The 24747-nt window shown below is 44.2% G+C and overlaps 1 protein-coding gene and 1 long non-coding RNA gene across 2 annotated transcripts in view; one reads left to right on the top strand and one right to left on the bottom strand.

Annotated features, from left to right (window-relative positions):
• Nucleotides 1-1890: 1890 nt before the first annotated feature.
• Nucleotides 1891-11690, bottom strand: LOC139031402 (uncharacterized). The gene is made up of 3 exons (XR_011483856.1): nucleotides 11535-11690; nucleotides 9883-9950; nucleotides 1891-2478 (listed from the first exon to the last, which is right to left on the bottom strand). It is a non-coding gene; the product is annotated as an uncharacterized lncRNA (long non-coding RNA).
• Nucleotides 11691-12489: 799 nt separating this feature from the next.
• Nucleotides 12490-24747, top strand: part of DCDC2 (doublecortin domain containing 2) — a 144553-nt gene continuing 132295 nt past the window's right edge. Inside the window, exons 1-2 of the mRNA XM_070456209.1 lie at nucleotides 12490-12837; nucleotides 17744-17798. Coding sequence (XP_070312310.1) covers nucleotides 12545-12837; nucleotides 17744-17798 — 348 coding nt within the window. The 5' untranslated portion in view covers nucleotides 12490-12544. The remainder of the gene's footprint in view (nucleotides 12838-17743; nucleotides 17799-24747) is intronic.

Below are 24747 nucleotides of genomic sequence, written 5' to 3'. Positions count from 1 at the left end.
GTCGCAAAGAGTTGGACACGTCTGAGTGACTAAGCACAGCACAGGGCATGCTGGGATCTTTCGTTCTTGTTTTTAGACACCATGCTGTCTGCAAGGCTCAAAAGATCCGAGTTCTCCCATCAGAGATTGAACCTGGGCCCTGAGCACAGCTCTAACCGCTGGACCACCAGGAAACTCCCTGGGGTCTTCTTAGGAAAAGCTTTTACTGCATTTTAATTTAAATGATATTTAAATCTTGTCTTCCATTCACACGGATGTTTTCAGTGCTCTTCAAATTTGCACTCAGTACGGTTTTGTTTCGCTATGTGAACATGTCATTGGGAAGTGATCAAACAGGTCATAAAACGGAGAGTTGAAAAAATGTTATATTGTGCAATCACTGAAACTTCAGTAGTTTATAACAAAGTTAGAAATCGATATATGTGAATAAAAAACGTTAGGGCATCTAGCCTTAATGATATATCTTCTATGGCGTGGCGTGTGTGCTAAGCTGTGTCTGACTCTTCTGTGACCCCATGGACTGTAGCCCGCCAGGTTCCTCCGTCCATGGGATTCTTCAGTCAAGAATACAGAAGTGGGTTGCCATTTCCTTCTTCAGATCCTTCTGACCCACGTTTCCTAAATTAGCAGGTGGATTCTTTCTTTACCACGGAGCCACCTGGCTTTTATGCTAGTCATGGTCTTAGTGAGTGATAAAAAATTTTTAAGTTAGAATTCTCAAACTTTAAATAACATCAGAACATCGTAGTTCCCTAATGCAGCTGTTTCCACTAATTCAGAAACCCAACTGCAGTTAACCAGTAACTTCTGTATTAGTGACATAATTTCCTGCAAAACTGTTCCTTTGTAATGGTTAACTTCACTCTTGCTTGTTCACAGCAGGGGGTAGTTTTCCTTCATCAAAATCTCCTATTTATTATAAATACCACATTTGACCCTAAAACAAAACAAAACCCTTCCCAGGCACTAAGAGTACTGTTTTACCTCAGTAATTTTCAGCAACCTAAGGAAAATCCTTTAAAACACTGAAAAAGTTGTTAGTTCAAACTAGACATCTAAGATTTCCCTAGCAGTAACCTTTTAATGATGAGGGAGACAGGCACTTTGCCACTGAAGCTCACTTGTTGGTGTAAAGGACAGTGATTCTCATTTTGCTATGAAAAAAAAGGAAAGAAAAGAGAACTGTTCTGAGTTTGTGTAGAATTACAGTCTGTGGAGAGATGTAGTCCGTTAGTAGTGTGAAAATATGAAAGAAACCCCTGGAATGTTGGAGACAGAACTAACCGACTTTCATTGTTCTTCTATTGCTCCAAATCTGAGTTACAAAAGGATTAGCATGGTTGACCAACAACAAGAAATCAAACTTAGGTGAGCATTATTCTACTTTTCACTTTAATGAAATCTAATAATAACTTGGAGAGGCAGTAAGCTAGTCAGAGGCCAGAGTACTTTGAATTCTTTGGGGTGTGTGGGCCTGGGGGAAGATATTAACTGATTGCTAAGTTTGACTTTATTTATTTTTAATTTATTTCTTTATATTCAAATATAAATATGCTTATTTTAAGTTTCTTTATATTTGAATTTGTTTATTTTGGGTTTCCCAGGTGGTGTTAGTGCTAAAGAACCCGCCTGCCAATATAAGAGACCTAAGAGGCAGAGGTGGGGAAGACCCCCTGGAGGAGGGCATGGCAACCCACTCTAGGATTCTTGCCTGGAGAATCCCATAGACAGAGGAGCCTGGTGGGCTACAGTCCATGGAGTCACAGAGAGTTGGACACGACTGAAGCGACTTAGCACACACACAAGTTTATTTTTAAAATATCACTCCTGACTTATGTAAGTAAGATAGTTATACCCAGTTACTTAATGATTATGCGTAAAGATACCTGAGGACTGGGAGATAGAAAAACAAACTTAGTTTGGCATAGTGAAACTATTCTTAAACTATTTGCTGGTTTGTAGCATCAAGCTGAAGAAAATGAGTTAACAATTTTGATTAACTCAGCATCAAAGGGAGTCTTGCTCCTGTTGAGAGTGACAAAAATCATTTAAGGTGAAGGGAATGGAGAATTGCCTGAAGTGTTGAAAGGATTTTGAGCTTAAGTTACCTAGGTTTGTGAAAGCTTTATTTTTCTCCCCATAGTTGGACAGTTAAATCACCATGGAAGGGAAAGTACTTTGTTTAAACAGCTTTTCTAGTCTAAGAATCAAAGTATCACAACAGACTCCTTGCAGGAGAGAGTAGATTGTGTTGTAAGTGGAATTACTTAAAAGCATCAACATTACATCTGCTCCCAGCTGTCCTGCAGGCAAGCAAAGTCAGGCTAGCAGCTTCTTACACCTCCCACTGAGGAAGAAATCCTTTCAAAAGCGAAGCTCTTTGCTCTCGTCCTCAGTTGTCATAACTGATCAAGTCTCAAGGGGGTTCTGGTTTTTTGTAAAATATCGTGGTACTTCGTTCCTCAGTTTCCAGAAGCTCTAGTGTATAAGAACAAAACAAATCAATGATACAAATGATGTATATTGCCAACAGATACACAGAAACAAATCAAAGTGTGAGTAAATTTGGTAATGACTTGACTGAATGAATTGGAAATCACTGTAGTTCCAATTGTGCCGTATCTCTCACTGGTGCCTCAAGCTGCTGAACTAGTATTTAAAGGCTTGTTGACACATTTGATGGTTAGTGTTTTCCATTCATCATCAGCTTTAAACTCAGTTTGAGTTTAAACTAAGACCTGTGTGTGCTAAATCACTTCAGTCGTGTCCGACTCTGCGACCCTATGGACTATAGCCTGCCAGGCTTCTCTGTCCATGGGATTCTCTAGGCAAGAATACTGGAGTCGGTTGCTGTGTCTTCCTCCAGGGGAATCTTTCCAACCCAGGGATCGAACCCATGTCTTTTACGTCTGCAGCAATGGCAAGTAGGTTCTTTACCACTAGCGCCACCTGGAAAGCCCAATAGATGTGAACTAGACGTTCTTTAGAACAATGTGTAAAATAGAGTGATGATTTGCTAGAATTAGCACTACTTGAATTACAAATGATGTACGTTATGAGCATAATTGTATACTTCCTTAGAAAGTCATATGTTGAAGTCCTAAGCCCCATTCCCTCAGAATGTGACTCTATTTGGAGATCTTTAAAGAGATAATTGGGGCTTCCCTGGTGGCTCAGAATCTGTCTGTCAATGCAGGAGACCTGGGTTCAAGATCCCTGGATCGGGAAGATCCCCTGGAGAAGGAAATGACAATCCACTTGAATATTCTTGCCTGGGAAATCGCATGGACTGGAGATTGGCAGGCTACAGTCCATGGGGTTGGATGAGGGTCGCTCATGACTTAGTGACTAAAGAGCAGAACAACAAAAGAGGTAATTATCATTAGGGTGAGTCCTGATCCAATATGCCTGAAATACTTTGAAGAAGAGGAAATTAGCACACAGAAGGTGGAGAAAGGACAGAATATAGACTACATAAATGAGAAACAGAGCTTTGCCCAAAGTAGGTTCTGAGCTAGTATTTGATAATGAATGAATGAATGCATTAGGCAGCTAAGGTCCAGGTCAGGAGATTAGAGTCAGAATGGGCAGTGCTATTTAAAGTAACTGGTAAGAAGCCAGGTAAGGGTGGGATTTCAGGCAATATCCCACTGAGAGTGGCTCCAACTTGATTCCACAGGGGAGCTGTGAAGTGTACTTTATGCTTTAGGATTAACCCGACCTAAAGCAAGGGAGGTGAGCTTTCATACTCTTGCACTGGTCGGTCACAGGTTAAGGGTATGTGTGGGGTGGTGGTAGGTGACAGATGGAGGTGGGGGTGGGCAAGGGTAAACTCTCAGGCATTCCAGCTCTCAATAGTTCAAATGCTGCTGCTCCAGGAGCCCAAGGTTGCCTGCGAAGGAGTCACAGATGTGGCACATAGAAGTCACGGGTAGGACACACAGGGTCACAGGGATCTGAAAGGATCTGGGCTGGGCGCTGATACTATCCATCTTGGGGTAGTGATGCAAGTGTCCTTGAGACTAAACCCTAAGCAGGACTGTTTCTCTCTGGTCTGTTATATTCTACTGCATATATGCTAAGTCGCTTCACTTGTGTCTGATTCTTTGTGACCCTATGGACTGCAGCCCACCAGCCCATGAGATTCTCCAGACAAGAATACTGGAGTGGGTTGCCATATACTACTCCAGGGGATCTTCCTGCCTCCGGGATTGAACCTGCATCTTTTACGTCTCCTGCATTGGCAGGCAGGTTCTTTACCACTAGCACCACCGACTGGACTGTTATATTACACTGAGTCTGGCCAAACTTTGTATGTGTAGTAGATAAAATTGTCCACACTCATTTGCACATGAGAAGAAGAAAGATTTATCTTTAAAAAAATGAGATATTTATTTGGTGCATACTATGTGTCTTCCCTGTAGCTCAAACAGTAAAGAACCTGCCTTCGATGAAGGAGACCAGGGTTCGACCCCTGGGTTGGGAAGTTCCTCTGGAGAATGGAATGGCAATCCACTCCTGTATTCTTGCCTGGAGAATCCCATAGACAGAGAAGCCTGAAGGGTCAGTCTGCGGGGTCTCAAAGAGTCGGACACATGTATCAGACACTTCTGTAAACACTATGGATTAATCATTATCTCTTTTAATACTATATGCAAATTAGTACAGCCACTATGGAAAACATTGTGGAGATTTCTTAAAAAGCTGGAAATAGAACTGCCATATGACCCAGCAATCCCACTTCTGGGCGTACACACCAAGGAAACCAGATCTGAAAGAGACACGTGCACCCCAATGTTCATCGCAGCACTGTTTATAATAGCCAGGACATGGAAGCAACCCAGATGCCCATCATCAGACGAATGGATGAGGAAGCTGTGGTACATATACACCATGGAATATTACTCAGCCATTAAAAAGAATTCATTTGAATCAGTTCTAATGAGATGGATGAAACTGGAGCCCATTATACAGAGCAAAGTAAGCCAGAAAGATAAAGACCATTACAGTGTACTAACACATATATATGGAATTTAGAAAGATGGTAACGATAATCCTATATGCAAAACAGAAAAAGAGACTCAGATGTATAGAACAGACTTGTGGACTCTGGGAGAAGGCGAGGGTGGGATGTTTCAAGAGAACAGCATTGAAACATGTATATTATCTAGGGTGAAACAGATCACCAGCCCAGGTTGGGTGCATGAGACAAGTGCTCTGGCCTGGTGCACTGGGAAGACCCAGAGGGATCGGGTGGAGAGGGAGGTGGGAGGGGGGACCGGGATGGGGAATACATGTAAATCCATGGCTAATTCATTTCAATGTATGACAAAAACTACTGTAATGATGTAAAGTAATTAGCCTCCAACTAATAAAAATAAATGGAAAAAAAAATACTATATGATTAGTGTTTGTTTATTCATTTTATAGATGAAGAAACTAAGACTTAGAAAAGTAAAGTAACAGAGCCCTGATGACATAGCTACTAAGTGATGGAGCCAAGATTCAAAACCAGGTTTTAAGTATCATGTATAAATAAAACCATACAACCAATCTACTTTGAAATATATTGGCATTTTCAGTGAAGCAAGTTAAAATCCATCTTGCGACCATTCCTGTGAAATGGATACAACTCTTTCCTAAATCTGACATGTTTATTGACTCCAGTGAGTTTGATTGGTTGGAAACCTCACGTGATTTTTTTCTTCCTTGCTGTGAAATAATTGTCCAGAGACAGGGAAATCCCCCAGGTGGCTAGTTAAACGCCTCCAGAAGACATACAGGGCATTGATGAATCCCTCTGAGGATTTCTGTAGTTTACAAGTGGCCTTATTGGCCAAAGAATCTCATTAATCATACCCCTTAGAATGAGATCTCCAGAAGTGGCATGTGTGAAGCAATCATAAAGCAGATGTGATCTGCATCTCAGAATCTCCACATGAAACTCTCTAATAGAGAGTTGTTTATCTTCAATCCCTGGGTTGGGAAGATCCCCTGGAGAGGGGAAAGGCTACCCACTCCAGTATTCTGGCCAGAAGGTATAGTCCATGAGGTTACAAAGCTTCAGATATGACTGAGCGACTTTCACTTATCTTTAAAAAAAAAAAAATCCCACACTGAAATTTAAAACAGTTACTCTCTTGCCTTTTTCAGCATTACTAGGCTCTATTAATTTTTTTGCATGTACCTCTCTCCCTCACTTTCAGCGTCTCAAACCCCTACATTTTCTCAGGTTGTATCAGGCCAGGGGGTGAAACTGGTCAAGATGATAAAGGCACAGTTTGGCAAGCTCTTGCTTCCTATGAAACATACATGTGCAGCACCATAACTGTCCCCCTGAAACTTCCCCCAGTTACTTTCAGGAGTTCCTAGGGAGTGAGTTCTAAGCCTGTCCAGTCTCTGCATGGCCCTCATTCCCTGCTGGAGCTCCTTCCTTTTGGTATTCTTTCCTACTGAGGCGTCTACTGCTTGGGAAGGTACTGCAGGTACTGCCACCTGGGTACCATCACCTATACGGGGTGATGCTGTCTCTTGCCAGGTCCCAGCGCCTTGGATGCTGGGTTACAGCCCACAGGGTCCAGGGAGGCACTGCCAAGATGACTCTGCTCCCCGCCTGAGCGTGCCTTCTCCATCTCCTTTCCACATTACATTTTGCAGACAGCGTAAAAGAAGAGCTGTTTGTGCTCAATGCTTTATAGAATTTACAGTGAAATACTGGTGTCAAGTTTTGCTGACATTCAATTTGCCACATTCAATTCCCTGTAACGAGCACATGGGGACTGGAATCTGGCAGATGAGATGCTAAACTTCAGATTGCCCCCTCCCATGATCTAGCCTTTGTTACGGGGTTGACTTCTCTTACAGTCCTTTACTTTAGGATGAATTTATTTTCAGGTGATGCCTTAGTTTTTCCTAAGGATACATTCCTGGTGGGTCCAACCAGATGCACTCAGACATATGTGAATTCCTGTAGGGGACACAGTGGAGACCTGGGCAGGACACCTTCCTTTCTCTGCCGCCTCCTCCCCTCTCGCTCCCTTCCTTTCTCTTTCCTACTGCCTTCTCTCTTCACACACACACACACACACACACACACACAACATTCATCTGCTCAACTCTGTGCCAGGCACTGTTCTAAGTACTTCATATAGAGCAGTCAGAGATCTGACAATGGTCCACTCTCCTGAGCATTCTGCAGAGGGGCAAGTGCTACAAACGGGAAACAGAAGGTGTGCTGTGACCTACAGTGACTAACAGATACTTCACATGAGGCTAGCAGTGAAGGCCTTTCTAATGAGGGGAACATGGCTCAGTGGTAAAGTATCCGCCTGCCAATGCAGGAGACACGGGTTCGATCCCTGATCTGGGAAGATGCCATGGAGCAACTAAGCCCGTTCAGTTCAGTTCAGTCGCTCAGTCATGTCCAACTCTTTGCGACCCCATGGACTGTAGCACGCCAGGCTTCCCTGTCCATCACCAACTCCTGGAGCTTACTCAAACTCATGTCCATCAAGTCGGTGATGCCATCCAACCACCTCATCCTCTGTCGTCCACTCAGCTATGAGCCTGGGAGCCGAAACTACTGACCCCACGTGTGGCAACTACTGGACTGCACACCCTAGAGCCTGCGCTTGGCAGCCAGGGAAGCCGCCGCAGCGAGAAGCCCGCACACGGCCGCGAAGAGCAGCCCCCACTCGCCGAAAACTAGAGAAAAGCCTGTGCAGCAGTGAAGGCCCAGCACGGCCATAAATAAAAAAATTAAAACGAAGAAAGAACCGAGCAACATCCTTTCCTCTATTAAAAAAGGAAGACACAACCATACTTAAAAACCGGGTACCTAAGTAGTCCGTGCAGAGAAAATGGCAGTACTTATATCTTCATTTATTGTATGTTATCCTCTTAGAGAGCACCTCTTGTCCCCAGAGATGCGCAAAGTAGGACTGTACCCTGAGCCCACTCCCGGTGACCTGTTCCCCTCACGCAGGTAGTATGCTGGGGTTCTTCTTGTCACGCTATGAGGAACCCTGACTCACAGGGCCCTCAGCTGGAGGGAGCCTCCGTAGGTCCCTCCTGGGGTGCAGCCATGCTCCCAGCTCTCCTGCACACTCTAATGGGGCCTCTGGGCATATGGTTTGCAGGGTTTCTAACCTCAGCCCACAGGGAGGGAAGCTTCAGGGACGTCCCAGCCCAGGCGCAGGATCACGGTGTGAAGGCAGTGGAAGCCCACATCCTCCTTATTCTCAGGGAATCCCAGATGCCACAAAGTTCAGCGCGAGACGATGAACAGCAGGGGTCTCTCCAATCACTGTGGTCCATTCCGGACAGAGCAGGAGCATAGAATCTGGATTCTTCCAGATGGCTAAGGAACTCAGGAGGCTCTGACACTCCTCAGAGCGGACACTGGCCACCACAGGCTGGGCCTCCTCCGGCAGCCTCTGATTTCTCCTGGCGTCTGGGGCCCTCTCTGCTGGACTCTGCCATCCAGCATCACTGACCTTCATCCCCCGCTTAGTTGCTCAGTCGTGTCTGACTCCTTGTGACCCCATGGACTGTAGCCCGCCAGGCTCCTCTGTCCATGGGATTTTCCAGGCAAGAACACTGGAGTGGGTTGCCATTTCCTTCTCCAGACCTTCACCCCAGGCTCCCCCAATAGACACAGGCCTCCCCACCCGCCATCTCCTGGGCCAGGCCTGGGTCAGAGACAACTATCTGCCCTTTGGATTCTTCCCTGGCTTACTTCTCCATACTGTCCTTGCTTATCTTCTTTTTCTCATGAAGATTCCTTTAACTTCCTTTCCAACTCTTCACTGTATCATATCCAGTCAATTCTTCATGGCCCACCTCAAGACTCATCTCCCCTGGGAGGCCCCACCCAATTGCTATTGCTCCCATTCATCTCTTCTTTGCTGAATGCCCACAAACACTCCTTCCCAGGTGGCAGTAGTGGTAAAGAGCCCATCTGCCAATGCAGGAGACATATAAGACATGGGTTCGATCCCCGGGTCAGGAAGATCCTCTAGAGGAGGGCATGCCAACCCACTCCAGTACTCTTGCCTGGAGAATCCCATGGACAGAGGAGCTTGGCAGGCTACAGTCCATGAGGATGCAGAGTCAGATAGGGCTGAAGTGACTTAGCACGCATGCCCAAACACTCCAAATCTTCCTCTTCCGCCCCCTCCCAGTTCCTCCTCCTTCTCTTACTTCCCTCCCCCACCCCTCCCCCTTTCTTCCATCTCTTCCTTCCTTCTAAATAAGAATTAGCCTATTTACTCATGTGAATGTTTCAGCTTTGAACAAATGGGGTAGATGGGGGTCCATTCATGGAGATAAGGATCTTAGGAAAAGAGATTTTGAGGAAAATGTGAGCTCCTGTGAGCATTCTGAGTCCAAACTGCCTTTTTGATGGTCTAACGATGTTGTCTAGGAGAAAGGATGGGCTGAGAACCACCTTCTACTGACTTGCAAGACTCAGCTGTTAAATTTCCAGGAATTTTAAACACGGTCATTATTAAAAATTAAATTGCATAAATTTACAATTAAATAAATTAAAAAACAAAGATAATAATGACTCAAAACTCATCACCACCTCCATTTTACTATTATCTCTGAGGTTAGATGTCTACTGGGTTTCCCTGGTGGCTCAGATGGTAAAGTGTCTGCCTGCAATGCAGGAGACCCAGGTTTGTCCCCTGGGTCAGGAAGATCCCCTGGAGAAGGAAATGGCAACCCACTCCAGTACTCTTGCTTGGAAAATTCCATGGACAGAGGAGCCTGGTAGGCTACAGTCCATGGGATTGCAAACAGCTGGACACAACTGAACGATTTCACTTTCTTTTCCTTTCGTTAGATGTCTGTTGCATCTGCATGAAAAAAATACCATACCTGTGATGACACAACTCATGCCTCCAGGGCTGTCATATTGGAGCTGGAAATTGGCCTGGTTTGTGCTACTGAAATTACAAAAGTTGGCAAATGTTGTGAATCAAGGCCTTTCCCACTCTGCAAACCAGTAGTTAAACATTTATGACCATATCACTGTCTAAGAGGCAACTGGATAAATGAGTCTGGGCTCAGGAGATAAACCTGGGCTAGAGGTACCGTTGGGGGAGGCATTAGAATCCAGATGTGGGGCTGCCTCCTGGGCTGGCCACAAGGGTTCACACCTGGAAGATCCTCGTGCTTAGTTTATTGTTCTGCTGCTGCCATCTTGAAGTTCTGAATTTTTGAGCAAGAGGCCATGTGTTTTTATTTTGCTCTGGGCTGGTATGGATATGGGAGTAGGGAGGTTTAGGTGGTCTGGGGGGGGGGGGGGCGTGCTAGATTTACTGCCATTCTCCCCTCCCCAAACTGATTTTCTGTCTTATTTACCATTTGGCAGCCTATCTTCACTGATATTTTCCTCTCAACCTGTGTATTCTTAATCTTTTTTAAAAAAATTATTTATTTGGCTGCCCTAGGTCTATGCTGTTGCCCATGGGCTTTCTCTAGTTGTGGCTGGCCATCTCTAGAGTATGGGGTCAGTAGTTGTGGTGCCCAGGCCCAGCTGGCCGGTGGCCTGTGGAATCTTCCCGGAGCAGGGATCGAACCTGTGCCCCCTGAATTGGTAGGCAGATTCTTAACCACTGGCCCACCAGGGAAGTCGAAACGGTATTTTTCACACTAAGCTCACAGATTTTCCTTCCTCTATTTTCCCTCTGTATTCTCTTCTCTTTGGTCTTTTGAAAACTGTGAACTTTCAAGGCATTGCTGTATTAAGTAACTTTACTTAAAAACGCTTCTACCCCAGATTTCAATGTCTCATATATTCATCTCTCAGATGGTATGTCATGGTGGTTAAAGTGGTCCTGGGATCACAAAAAACTGTGTTTGAATTTTCCCATGTGACTTGAGGCTTCCCTACTTTTGTTTCCTCATCGGAGGGAAGAATGTTTACCTCTGATGGCTCTGAACATTAGATAATCTATCTAAAGCGCCTCACACAATGCACATGATAAGTGTTCAATTAATGGTAGTTATTTTGACCATAATTTTTGTTCATAGATGATGAATTAGGTACGGCGTGTAATGATATCTGCACGTGACACATAGTCCTGATGTCTTAGGAGGAATAGGGGAACATTGGCAGAGACGAGCTGGAAGATTTCACCTTTTTAAAGAACATTTTCCTGTTCCACAACATATATGTCCCAGAGTAGCTTGGACAAAGCACCCCTTGACCAAAGCTCTCACCCTAGCCCCCAGCCTCCCGGTCCCAGGCACTTCTTAACGCATGAGTTCAGTTCAGTTGCTCAGTTGTGTCCGACTCTTACCCATACAGGGATCCAATCTACACAAACAGCATGGATGTAGGCTCTTTTTCTTGCTCTAAAACTACACACGCACAGGGTAGGGACTCAAAAATGCTAGGTTTTTCTCTACACCGCGGTATCCCCCAACTTCTAGCGCAGCGCTAGGCACCCAACAGGCGTCCGTTTATAGAGTGGCTACTTGATACTGCGACCCGGGCTGCACCTTCTTCCCCCTAAAACGCTCACTTTCTCGAGTCGCCGCCGGACGCCCGGGGCAAAGCCCAAGAGATCCGCGAGCGCTCCAGGCCTACTTCGCCGACTCCGCTCCCTGCGCGGGGCTGCAGTTACTATGGAAACGGCGGGAAATAACAACTCCGTTCCCCCTGGGATGAGGGAGGCCCGCAGAGGCAACGGCTGCGGGCGGAACAGCGGGAGCGACGCGCGGCCCCCGGCGAGTTCACCGCGGTGCCAGCCGGGCCGCAGCGCCGTGCCCCCGCTCCACCCTACTCCCTCCCCGTCCTCCTGTGTCGGTAGGTACCCGGGCCGCGGGCGCCTCCCGGGGACCCCCCCTCCCCCCGCTACCCCACCTTGGGACTTGATTGCGCGCTCCTGTTCGCAGTGTTCAAAGGATGCCCACGGGAGCTTCGCGGGGGGCGGTGCAGGTCTTGGCTGCGGGAGGGGCGGGGGCGAGGGTCTCGGACGCTCGACTCGCCTCTCTCAGTGCACTTTAGGCATTTATCTCCCAGCGAAGAAAAAGCTGGGCAGCTTCAGCGCAAACCCTAATTGCTTGATTTCGGGAACAAACAGGAGATTGAGAAGTGGGAGCCAGGAAAGAAGTTTCAGCATATTTATAATTATATAGTTGGTCCTTGTGCTGTGTGTTCCCACATCCCTCCCACCCGGGCGCACGCAGTCTGCCTGTTTCCCGCCGCTGGCGCAGCTCCGGTACAGAGGTGGTTTACACCTTGATTCCGCCGGTAGCGAGAGAAACAGGTGCGCGCGCGCGCGGCAGAGGTCTGATTGGTGGTGCAGACTCGGGTGAACTACTTGACCGTGCCCGGTGAGTCCTGCAGCTGCAGGGTCTCCGCCCAGTGGACGCCGGGCGCACGCGGTTGCCTCGCGGTCGCCCACGGGCTTGTCTGTTTCGCGTTCGTTTCAGGACGCGACCCCGCGCCGCGCGTGTGCGGTGAGGCCGCTGGGGCAGCCGCGGTGCCTCCCCCCGGAGAAGCGAGCCGCGCGGGCGTCCCGAGGGGAAGATGAGCCGCACCAGTGCCAGGTCTGGGCACCTGTCGCAGCCGGTCGTGAAGAGCGTGCTGGTGTACCGGAACGGGGACCCCTTCTTCACGGGCCGCCGCGTCGTCTTCCGTGAGAAGAAGGTGTCCAGCTTCGACGTCTTCCTCAAGGAGGTGACGGGCGGCGTCCAGGCGCCCTTCGGAGCGGTTCGGAACATCTACACCCCGCGGACCGGGCACCGTATCTGGAAGCTAGACCAGATCCAGAGCGGGGGCAACTACGTGGCCGGGGGCCAGGAAGCCTTCAAGAAACTCAAGTGAGTCCGTCTTACGCCGCCGCTCATCGTTTCAGGGGGCGGTGGGCTCAGGGGCTGTGGCTGTCCTAGTTGATGGCCCTCAAAGCTCCTGCGGCAGTTGCATTAGAGGTTGAAAGCGTGGTTGGAGAAGAAAGCTCACTTAGGGAGCAGTAGGAACAGACTTTAAAGGTGTGATGATGGATGAGAATCTTAAAAAAAAAAAGTATTCAATGACTAGCTATTTGGAAAGACTAGCACAAATGTCATGTTAGATATTTCGCATTTCCTGTTCTTTTTCTCCTTCTACTTTTTTTCTTGGGACCTATCATTTTATTTTTAATTTTGATTGGAGTATAGTTGATTTACAGTGTGGGAATCTATCGATTTGGTTGAAATAATGATTTCTTAAAAATGACTCGGAAAAACTGGATACGGAAATGTCACCAGTGGAGAAAGTGCTCTCTGCATATTCTCCTCACTGTGGAAATTCTTTAGACTTCCATTCCGAGTAGAACTGACCACGCCCCACTTTGTGTGACCCCCTCCTCCCAGCACCTGCACATTAAGGCCATTGCCTTGATGCTTGGAAAAGTTTACTGGCTTACTGTATTTGTCTGCAAGCCTGTCACCAGATGGTTGATGGTTAAATCTTGAAGGACAGGGGTCGTTAGTGATGCCTGTCCCCAGTTCCTGGCTAGGAGCTCACTTACTGTGGGTGTTCAGTGCATTGGCAAACTGTGCCTTTGGTCTGTGAAGGGAACAGAGAAAAGACACAACTTGTTCTTTTGGAAGTCACAATCTAACAGGAGATAGACTGTGTGCACACCAGTAATTTTAATGCAAAGTACAAAGGGGTGAGGGCAGTTAGAAAAGTAAAGTTATGTGGGGGTTGAGAAAAATTATTCCTCATGGGGGTGGGTACTGTGGGACAGGTAGAATTTAATATTCCATGGGTATATATATGTATATACATATATATATATATATATATATATATATATATTTACAGTTTTACTGAGGTAGATTTCACATAACATCAACCACAGCGGTTTTAGTATTTTCATAGTTTTGCAACCATCATCACAAACTAATGTTAGAACATCTCCATCACTCCCCAAAGAAATCCTGTACCTTCCCAATTTCCCCTTCTCCCCTTCCTCTGGTAACCACTGATCAGTAGTGGTTAGTTTCTCTGTCTCTATGGATTTGTCTATCCTGGGCATTTTATATACAGACAGACCTTGGAGATATTGCATGTTCTATTTCAGACCACTGCAGTAAAGTCAGTATTGCAATACAGCCAGTCACAGGAGTTTTTTGGTTTACCAGTATATATAAAAGTTGTGTTTAAACTATACTGCAGTCTGTTATGTGTGCATTATATCTAAAAAAAGTACATGCCTCATTTAAAAAATATTTTATTGCTAAAAAATGCTAACCATTATTTGAGCTTTTAGCAGGTCATAGTAGTAACATCAAAGATCGCTGATCACAGATCACCGTAACAAATACACTAATATGACAAGTGTGTAATATTGTGAAAATTACCAGAATGTGACACAGAGACCTGAATTGAGCAAATGCTATTGGAAAAATGGCACTGATAGGCTCGCTTTATTCAGGGTGGCCACAAACCTGATTCAATTTGTAGAAAAACACAGTATCGGTTAAGTGCAATGAAGCAAGGTCTGCCTATAAAAGTCATATGTGACTTTGTGTGTTTTTGTCTTCCTTCACTTAGGAAGGAAGTGAAGTATCATGTTTTAAAGGCCCATCATGCTGTAGTATGTATCAGTACTTCCTTCTTTTCATGACTGAATAATATTCTGTAATATGGCTATAGCACATTTTGTTATCCTTGAATCAGTTGATGGATATTTGGTTGTTTCACTTTTGGCTATTATGAATAATGCTGCTATGAACAATTGTGCATAAGTTTTCATTTCTCTTGGGTATATACCTAGGAGTGGAATTGCTGGATTATATGATAACTCTGTAGTTAACCCCCCATAGTTTTTAATGTATTTTAATTAAAATTCACCTTGGGCCTCAGGATGGTCAAAAAATCTTTACCATAAAATCTGTGCTTGTGAATTCTGGTTTTAACTATATAGAACTATTTCCCTAAATATCACTAAATTTGTGTAATATACTTCCTTATGTGTTTGTTTAGGTTGAGTTCTAAGTGTTCTGATTTTTGTTATGCCAGATATTCTTTTTATGGGAGGTGAGGGATGTATTCGGCTTTAATTTCCCTTCTCTGAAACCTCCTTTAGTATACTTTGTCTAACTTTCTTAGGAAAGCACTAAATGAAACTATGCTTCATGTATATTACATATAGTGAAACAGATCACCAGCCCAGGTGGGATGCATGAGACAAGTGCTCGGGCCTGGTGCACTGGGAAGACCCAGAGGAATCGGGTGGAGAGGGAGGTGGGAGGGGGGATTGGGATGCGGAATACATGTAACTCCATGGCTGATTCATGTCAATGTATGACAAAACCCACTGCAATGTTGTGAAGTAATTAGCCTCCAACTAATAAAAATAAATTAAAAAAAAAAAAAGAAACTATGCTTCAAAGAAACTTAGAACTTAAAACTGAGAATCAGGAGACTTGAGACTGAGCTGTTTATTAGCTCTGTATCCTTGTGCATTTCAGTTGATAATCCTTGTGAGTTATCAGTTTCCTAACACAGAAAAGGAACATAGCCATTCCTACCTCACAGGGTTATTGTAGAAAATAAATGCTATGGATGTGAAGGTGTTTTGTAAGCACCAAAGTGTTATATGAAGGCAAGCATCTCTGTGTCCAGTCCCTTTCATCATATACTTCATTAATTTTTAAAGTTAAATAGCTTTCATATAAAGCAATTTCATGGGGATGGAAACCTGCTTCAGAATCTATTAACGGCTCAAAATTCCAGGCTCCCTTTAATAATAATTCATATTCTCTTTTGTTTATTTAGCATTACCAACTCAAAAGGTAAAAACAGGTACAGTTTCAAACCAAATAGAAAGTGCACTTCAAATCATTCTTTACACACACACACACACACACACACACACACACACAATAAGAGACTTACATGGCTATTTTTGCTTTTCACTCACTCACAAAAACCCCAAGTTTGTTATAACAGTGTCCATGGTTTGTTTTCCATGCTGACAGATGAATAGTTTATTTATTTGTGTTAAAGTGGTAGTATCTATGGTTATAATGATAGAAGCCAGGAAGATTTAAATGCTGAATATATTTGCTGAATATACAACTAGCAGTTTTCAGTTTATATAACAAATTAGGAAACTGGCCGAACAAAGGGAAATCCAAACATATTGAGGGTAATTCATGTCAGGTAGGCCCTGAATGATGCTGGGGAAAGCACTGAATGAAACTATGCTTCATGTATATTGTATATAGTGAAACAGATCACCAGCCCAGGTGGGATGCATGAGACAAGTGCTCGGGCATAGCACTTGTGGAAGATAGCAATGGTGGGAAATATTTTTCAAATGAAAATGATCAACTTTCTTCTTGAATATCTTTTACTCATATTTCTTCTAAAATTTTTGAAACCATGATTAAACTTCAGGTAGCTATCAAACTGTTTATTTTATAGAAGAGACATCTAGAGATTGTTACTTACCCCAAAGTTTTCCTTATACATTTTGGGAATTTGATCCTACTGCATTAATCTGGTGGATCTGAGATGACTTTCCCACACATGACAGTTAGAATGTGTTGTTATTTTGTCAGAAACCAGTTCCTGAAGATTTCCAAAAGACCCATTATACGCTAAACAGAGGGAGAATTTGCACTGTCTTATGCAAGTAATAACTGTTTATGTAAGGGAAATAGATGATAATTTCTAGAGGCATGATTGACTGAAGTGTTCTATCCAAAAAACAACAAGATAAAACATAGCCAAAATTAATTCTGATATAAGTTCTTTGGGGGCATCTCAGCAATTATAGTAGTTGAGGTAGAGAGTGTATCTTTCTATGGTTGTAAATTAAATGCTAGATTTACATTTATTTTTGATATTAAAACATTTATTTAGCACCTTCTGTGTATGAAGCACAATGGGACCAAATCACAGTGATGAATATATAGCTTGGAAGTTGACAAAGGTATAAAGTTTTTAGGTTGTGCTTACGCTATAGCTAAAGAATGATCAGTAGTTAATGTATATAGCAAATAGTAATGGAGTAATAGGGGTCTCCAGAGGTTAACTAGTTCACCCATCTGTCTCTTAGCTGAACCACAGCCTAAACCATCCCACATGGCTGAGCATTTCTGGATCATTAAAGTGCTCTCCTAGGGAAAAACCTTTCTCAGCCTTTCACAGTTGTTACTCTGATGCATGGCATCTGTACAACTCTCTTTGGCCTAAAGTCTGTGATTCGTAGAACCATTAAGAAGCTTTATACACAAACTGCTCTGTATTGAAATTGATATAAAAATGAGAAATAATGTATACGCAGTAAGTAGCTAGCCATTGTGGGGAAAAATGTTCCACAATGGAACTATGTATCTCTAAAGCTTCAATTTCATTCAGGTTTAGAGTAGACATGTGTCAGCTCTGAAAGCCGTTCATGTGACTCTCATGGCTTTAAATTAGTAGCTATTGACTTTTTTGCTTTTGGCTTAAGCATTTCCTATGGCTTGCTTTGTTTTTTAGTAATTTTTATTTTTTTTATTTTTTATTTTTTTATTTTTATTTTTTATTAGTTGGAGGCTAATTACTTTACAATATTGTAGTGGTTTTTGTCATACATTGACATGAATCAGCCATGGATATACCTGTATTCCCCATCCCGATCCCCCCTCCCACCTCCCTCTTGTTTTTTAGTAATTTTTGAAAAGAAATTTACACAACTGATTCAAAAGTAATGAAAAGAACCCTTATTCTTTTTATTCCCCCCAGTTACTTGGACATAGGAGAAATCAAGAAAAGACCAATGGAAGCTGCGAGTACAGAGGTAATGCAAATAATAGTAACAGCGCCACTTTGTATTTCTCACGCTGTTGTCTTAGAGATTTGGATGCCATTCTGATCATAAGAGGTGAATTGTCTAATGTGTATAAATAGGACATTACATGTTTTAAGGCAAAGATAACCATTCCTTTGGATCATTGGTGGAAACAAACAGGCTGAGTAGTTGTCCTCAGACGTATAGGACAAGATACAACATACCCTTATTCTTCCATTATCTAGCTGTGTATTTTCTCCATTTCTTCTTATACTGTGTTTATGCCCAGCAGGATCATATAGGTCTCTCTAGAAAAAAACACAGAGGAAAATATTTTAATTGTGCAGTATTTTTAATAACATGAGGTTAAATTCATTATTTAAGTAATTTTCGAGAAGAGGTGGTGATCCCAGACATCGTTTAAATAATTAATGTTGTTTGTACTTTTGATTTTCAATGTGTGAAATAAGTTGACCCAATGTGTGAGAAGCTGACACAATGTGTGAAAAGTTGAACATGAACGTGATAAGATTTATAGCTTAAATTAGACAAAAACAGAAAATTTTCAGGCGGTACTTGTGTTACTGGAATGACCAATGGTTAAAATCTATAGCAAGTAGTAAAAAAAGACATTAGGAAATTAGTTCTGGATATAATTATTTTTGAAGGCCACGCAACTGGTTAAAGGAAGTCACCTTGCTTGAGGTTGGTGACTAAAGCCGACTTTCTGCAATAGAATTTAAAATGTGTGAATTCCTAAAAAAGTAGGAGTGTATATTTATTCTGGATTCTAGTGCCTTTAATGAAGATTATGCCTGGCAAATTGCAAGAGGTGTGCAAAAAAATTTGGGAATATACTTAAAAAAAATATTAACAGAAGAAACATTCACAAGGACTCTATAGTTGATTTATTATTTGGTAATTGTTCTTCCACTTTGGAGCAGTAACTATTGATTTCTCTTTGGGCCAGTGCCCAGGCTACAGAGACAAGGTTTTGATTTATGAATACACATGTTACATGTGACAAACCCACCTCTTGTCTCCAACTAGATGTTAGCATCTCTCCCTGTTCTGGAACACTACATGTCTCCCACTTTACTTCTTACTGGTGATACCCACCCCTTCTTACTTCCTCTAACTTCGTGGGATATGTGGAGTCTTTCACTTCTCCATCCTTACCCACACAGTCTTGCAAAAGGGGAGCCAAAAAAGAGACATTTTGAGGATGCAAAGGAGATGGGAGGAAGAGGTGAGAAGCTGTTTGTGACCTTCAGCACTTTCGCTCACCTACCCAAGCCCCACTCTCCCTCTTTTGTTTCCTCCCCCCAATCTTTGCTTCCTTTGTGGCTCAGCTGGTAAAGAATCCGCCTGCAATGTGAGAGACCTGGGTTCAATCCTTGGGTTGGGAAGATCCCCTGGAGAAGGGAAAGGCTACCCACTCCAGTATTCTGGCCTGGAGAATTCCATGGACTGTATAGTCCATAGGGTTGGAAAGAGTTGGACATGACTGAGCCATTTGAACAATCTTTTCTCCCAGTCTGAACAGTGTTTTCACTTCCCTCACTTTGCATTTCTACTCTTTTTTTTTGGCCTCACCTTTGCTTGGCAAGCCACATCTTAGTTTCCCACAAAGGGTGAAACCTGTGCTCCTGAAGTGGAAGCTCGGAGTCTTAAGCACTGGATCACCAGAGAAGTTCTATGCATGTACAGTCTTGATCTTCACAGAGACCCTCACCTGCAATGTCCACACCATGGCCACACTCAAAGCCTGCTTTGAGCAAAGGAACCCCTGCTTTCATTGTCAGAAAGGGAGAGTTTGGGGTTCTTGGCATCCAAAATGGGGATGCTGAATGCATTTCCCAATAGAGATCTCACTTTCACTGTTGGTTCTGCAGCCTTATTGAGGCTGTTTTAGGTGGAGCACAAGTCAGAGAAGCTTTCATGGGCTGCAGTGAGAACCTCATTTTAGTCTGAAATTCTCACTGGGCAGAAATACCTCTCTTTTTTTTCTGCAAGTGATTTGCCATCAAACTTATAGAGTTCAATACGTTTATGAGTTAGGGGATGATCTAGGTTCAAATTCTGAGAACAAACGACAGAATCTGGCCTTTCACAAGTATAGATTCTATTTTCTCTATCTAAGGTGGTGCTTTCCTTTCGACATTTGTGTCTACTGAGAAAGGCGAGCACACCTGTTAAAAACCTGTTGATAACCACCATTCTTTGGAGTAAGGTAACACATCTTCACCCCACTCCAGTACTCTTGCCTGGAAAATCCCATGGACAGAGGAGCCTGGTAGGCTGCAGTCCATGAGGTTGCCAAGAGTCGGACATGACTGAGCGACATTACTTTCACTTTTCACTTTCATGCATTGGAGAAGGAAATGGCAACCCAGTCCAGCGTTCTTGCCTGGAGAATCCCAGGGATGGGGGAGCCTGGTGGGCTGCTGTCTATGGGGTTGCACAGAGTCGGACACGACTGAAGTGACTTAGCAGCAGCAACACATCTTCAATCGCAGAGAGGGACTCAGAGATAACTTTGAAGTGGGAACACGAATACATGGAATTGGAAAGTTTAGAGTTGTTTCAGGGAGGAAATTTCAGTGCAGTAGTAGCACAAACAATGTTTATTCAAAGATGGATCAACATGAAGAGTGAGTAAAAGTACTAACTCATCAAAATTGGGGGCATTTCCCTCAAATCTGATGTATTTCATATTGTTTCAAGTTTTCGGTATTGACGCTGCATGATAAAATTCACCGCATTAAGGTAGATGATTCCATTTTTCTAACTGCTTAAAACCTATTAATTTTAGTTCTTCTCAGTGCTTTCCAGGTGGTTCAGTGGTAAAGAATCCACCTGCCAATACAGGAGATGGAGGTTCTATCCCTGGGTCAGGAAGATCCCCTGGAGGAGGAAATGGCAACCCACTCCAGTATTCTTGCCTGGAGAATCCCATGGATGGAGGAGCCTGGTGGTCTACAGTCTGTGGGGTGGCAAAAGAGTCAGACTCAACTTAGTAACTAAACAACAACTATAAGAACAACAACAACAACATGTTATAGTAGAAGGACCTTCACAGTTTTGTAGAATGTGTGGCCTTGGGTCCCAGCTGTGGTGGATAGATTTTCACATGTGGAAGGAAACCCAGCCAATGGGTGATAGGAGTCAGTAGCATTCCTCCCCTCCTCCCAGAACACCAGAGTCCATAATACGATTTGGTTGTTCGTTAGATGGTTAATAATTTAGACACGATGGTATCCACTTGCTGACTGCAGTTCACGAAGTGAGGCATGCCACCTTGATGCCCTTGATGTCCTTGCTGGCAGAAACCACCATTACTTTTCTGATCCATGAGGCTCACTGTTGAAAAGACACTAGAAGGACATCTAGTCCTTCTCTGTACCCGTGTCATCGGGACAGAAAAAGGCAGAACTCTAATGCATCCATTCCACTAACCTGAAAGAAGTATGTGGTCTTATTTGGCCAACACTTTTAGTAGCAGGAGGAAAGGAGAGAAAGCAGGAGGATGGATGGAGAAGAAAAGGAGATGGGAAAAAGAAAAAACAAAAAGGTGGCTGGTGGTTTGCACCTGCTCCAGAGTTGGGCAGCACTGTGGGTTCTGAGCCAATGTCCTTTCCTTTCCTCTCTACACACAGCTCTTGCTTTTACTAACAGCCAGCTCAAGAGATCTTCTAGACTGTCTCCTTGGACTCCTGCCTCTATTCCCCTGTCATTGTGTTGAGCTGTATTTTCATCTTTCTTCCCACTTTCCCTGTATCTGTGGTTTTAATGAAGACTGTTCTCATCTTCTGACCTTGGTGTTCATCGCTTTATTTATGTCCTCCCAATCCTCTCTTGGCTTCCTTTCCCCTCCACTCTCTGCCCGGTTTTAGATCTCATTCTATGCTTCCGTGTTCCAGCTTCCCCTTGCCTCTGTCAGGGAAGCAAGCAGTCTGCGGAGCCCTCCGACCTCTTGCACTGGAGCCTCTGGCCTGCATGTGGACACCTTTCCTCTTCCTTACCAGCCCACATTGTCCTTTTACCCTTTTGCCTTAACTGTAGGAGGTTCTTGTTTTTCTACTTTATCCACTTAGCTTTCGCGTGATCGCATTCCCATACTGTGCAGCATGGTAGGCAGAGGGCGGGGGGAGCAAGATTAACAGGACATACATAACCTCTAACGTCCAAGAAATTTACAGTTTTGCTGAAAAGACAGATACATGAACATTTCCAGTACTGCGTACTAAGCGATTCAGGTGTCCAACCCTGTTTGTGTTCAACTGTTTATTTCCAGTGCTTTCAACTATCAGGTGGCAACAAAGTTATCCGTGAACCTATCAAAGGAAAGCTTCCTTCTTTGATTGGGAGCTGCAGATGCTGCCTGCGGGCTCCTGCATGTTGCCTCCATGTAGCGAATCCTTTAGATGATGACATTCTTCAATAATTATTTAGGGTCCAAAACCTGTTTCACTGTGTAAGAGGCCCTGAAACACATTCTCTGCAGAGGAGACAAGCAGACAGCCTGCAGAGCACTTAGGATGTGCTAGGAGCTGTGACTCCCCGGGTGTAAAATGAGTACTTTTAGGAGTTTGGAGTCTAGATGATGAGACAGGGAAGTAAATCAGCTATTATTATTGAGGGCACATGTGCTGGGCTGGAAGGATGTTTAGAGGACTTAAAAAGGGTGGATGGGTTTACATAATCCATAATCCATTGGTCTATGTGTTAGCCACTTTTGAAACGGTTTCAAATATATTTCATTTTTGGCCCACTTCTCTTAGCTTAAGGTTTTGAGAATGTCCCTTTCTCCTCCTTGATTAAGGAGGATAATTTAATATTTATATCTCTATAGGGATCAAAGCCTGTCTCTCTGATAGAAATAGTGAAAATCAACTGGATAGAAAAGCAACAAAGGCAGCCTTGCCATGAGTCAGGCTCGGAGGACAGACACATAGCAGGTCAGCTGCCTGCACTATAGCCCTCCAGACTCCTCGGTCCATGGGATTCTCCAGGCAAGAATACTGGAGTGGGTTGCCATGCCCTCCTCCAGGGGATCTTCCCAACCCAGGGGTCAAACCCAGGTCTCCTGCATTGCAGGTGGATTCTTTACCATCTGAGCCACTAAGGAAGGCCAAGAGTACTGGAGTGGCTAGCCTATCCCTTCTCCAGAGAATCTTGCAGGCAGATTCTTTACCAGCTGAGCTCCCAGGGAAGCCCACAGTTAACGGAGAACACTGCTTCTTCCAGTCATGGTGTTGCTGTAAGATGCCCTAAGGGCCTTCCTTCCTGTGATTACTGCATTCTTGCGGATGACCCTCTAGACTTGCTGTACTGATCCGTATTTTACCAGGACATCTTTATTTTTTGGCCAGGCCACACAGCTTGCGGGATATTAGTTCCCTGGCCAGGGGTTGAACCCTGGTCAGTGGGGGTTGCTGGGGTTGAACCCACAGCAGTGAAAGCAGCGAGTCCTAACTGCTGGATTGCCAGGGAATTCCCTACTGGGCATCTTAAATTGCTAAACAGCCCTCACCTCATAACAGCCCCTAATTAATCCCCACTTGTAACTTCACCTCTAAACTGCCCACAGTCCAGAAGTGAATCTGCTTCCTCCAGACTCACCTTGGAATCCTCCACTGAGAACCCAGACCTTAGGAGAGATGATTCCCTTCTTTTTCTTTCTCAGTGTCATTCTGTGACTTCTCCAAGGGCCATCCCTCACCACCAAATCAACAAATCTGATTTTGTCCAACTACAGATTTGTTCCTGTTTTTGATAGTCTTCACCTGATGAGGCTTTAACACAGGCATACAATCTGAGCTGCCGGTTAGATTGTAGTCTCTGGGAGGTCTGCTCATTCTGTATAATACCTAGCATTAAGAGGCTGGTGTGTGTGTTCGTTGCTGTGTCGTGTCCGACTCTTTGCAACTCCATGGACTATAGCCCGCCAGGCTCCTGCGTCCACGGAATTCTCCAGGCAAGAATACTGGAGTGGGTTGCCATTTTATTCTCCAAGAGATCTTCCCGACACAGGGATCAAACTCAGGTCTCCCATATTGTGGGCAGATTCTTTGCTGTTTGAGCTACCAGGCGTCTGTAATAGGCTGGTAGTAGTTTCAATTCTCTATAGCTTTGAACATTCCATATCATAGTTAAGGGAGATAGCTGTTTGCCTCGTGTGCCTGCTGATTCTGTGTTTCATGTATGAGTGGGGTGTCTCAAATAACTTATAAGTCTTCATGGCCACTATCTAGCTTTTCAGGGATAAAATTAGTTATAGTTAAACCTTTGTGTATTTATTGCCTCTTAGAATCTGCTGCGTATGTGCTCAGTCGTGATTGTAGCCTGCCAGGCTCCTCTATCCGTGGAATTCTCTAGGCAAAAATACTGGCGTGGGTTGCCATTTTCTTCTCCTTTAATGTCTCTGGTGTACATTTATTGTCTCTAGTATACTTTGAAACTGTATTGAATGAATGCCATTCACTTAACAAGGATTTATTGTGTACCTGCTATGTGCCAGGTGACTGTGTGTTTGTCACCCGAGAACCAAATAACGTGGCCCCTGTCCTCATGGAGTTGACTGCTCTTTAGCCGTCCTTGCTTGTCATGCCTTACTTTTAACTCTACCAGTGTTGATCTTTGCTGCAGAACTTGTGGATTTCTTTAGCGCATAACGCCACATTTTAAGGGCTAAACAGTTTTTGAAGGAAAATCAGGGCTCTGTTTGGTTTTCTTCTTCATTTGCCTGCTCTTCCTCACTTGCTAGTGGAGAGCCAGTCATAGGTGCAGTGACAGCTAACAGAGAGAGCTGGTCAGGTCTCACCATCTTCAAAGTGACCCATCCATGATGAAGTGTGCTCTCAGCAGTTGGGAGAACTGCTGTCTTAAGCAGAAATCTTCAGATTAAGATCCGAAGACCCTAATGAATGTCTTCTCAAGGAGTGGAAGCTTCCTC

This window comes from Odocoileus virginianus, chromosome 27, assembly GCF_023699985.2.
Source record: "Odocoileus virginianus isolate 20LAN1187 ecotype Illinois chromosome 27, Ovbor_1.2, whole genome shotgun sequence".
NCBI lineage: Eukaryota > Metazoa > Chordata > Mammalia > Artiodactyla > Cervidae > Odocoileus > Odocoileus virginianus.
The sequence above is the reverse complement of the archived record's forward strand: the minus strand, read 5'-3'. Positions and strand labels throughout refer to the sequence as shown.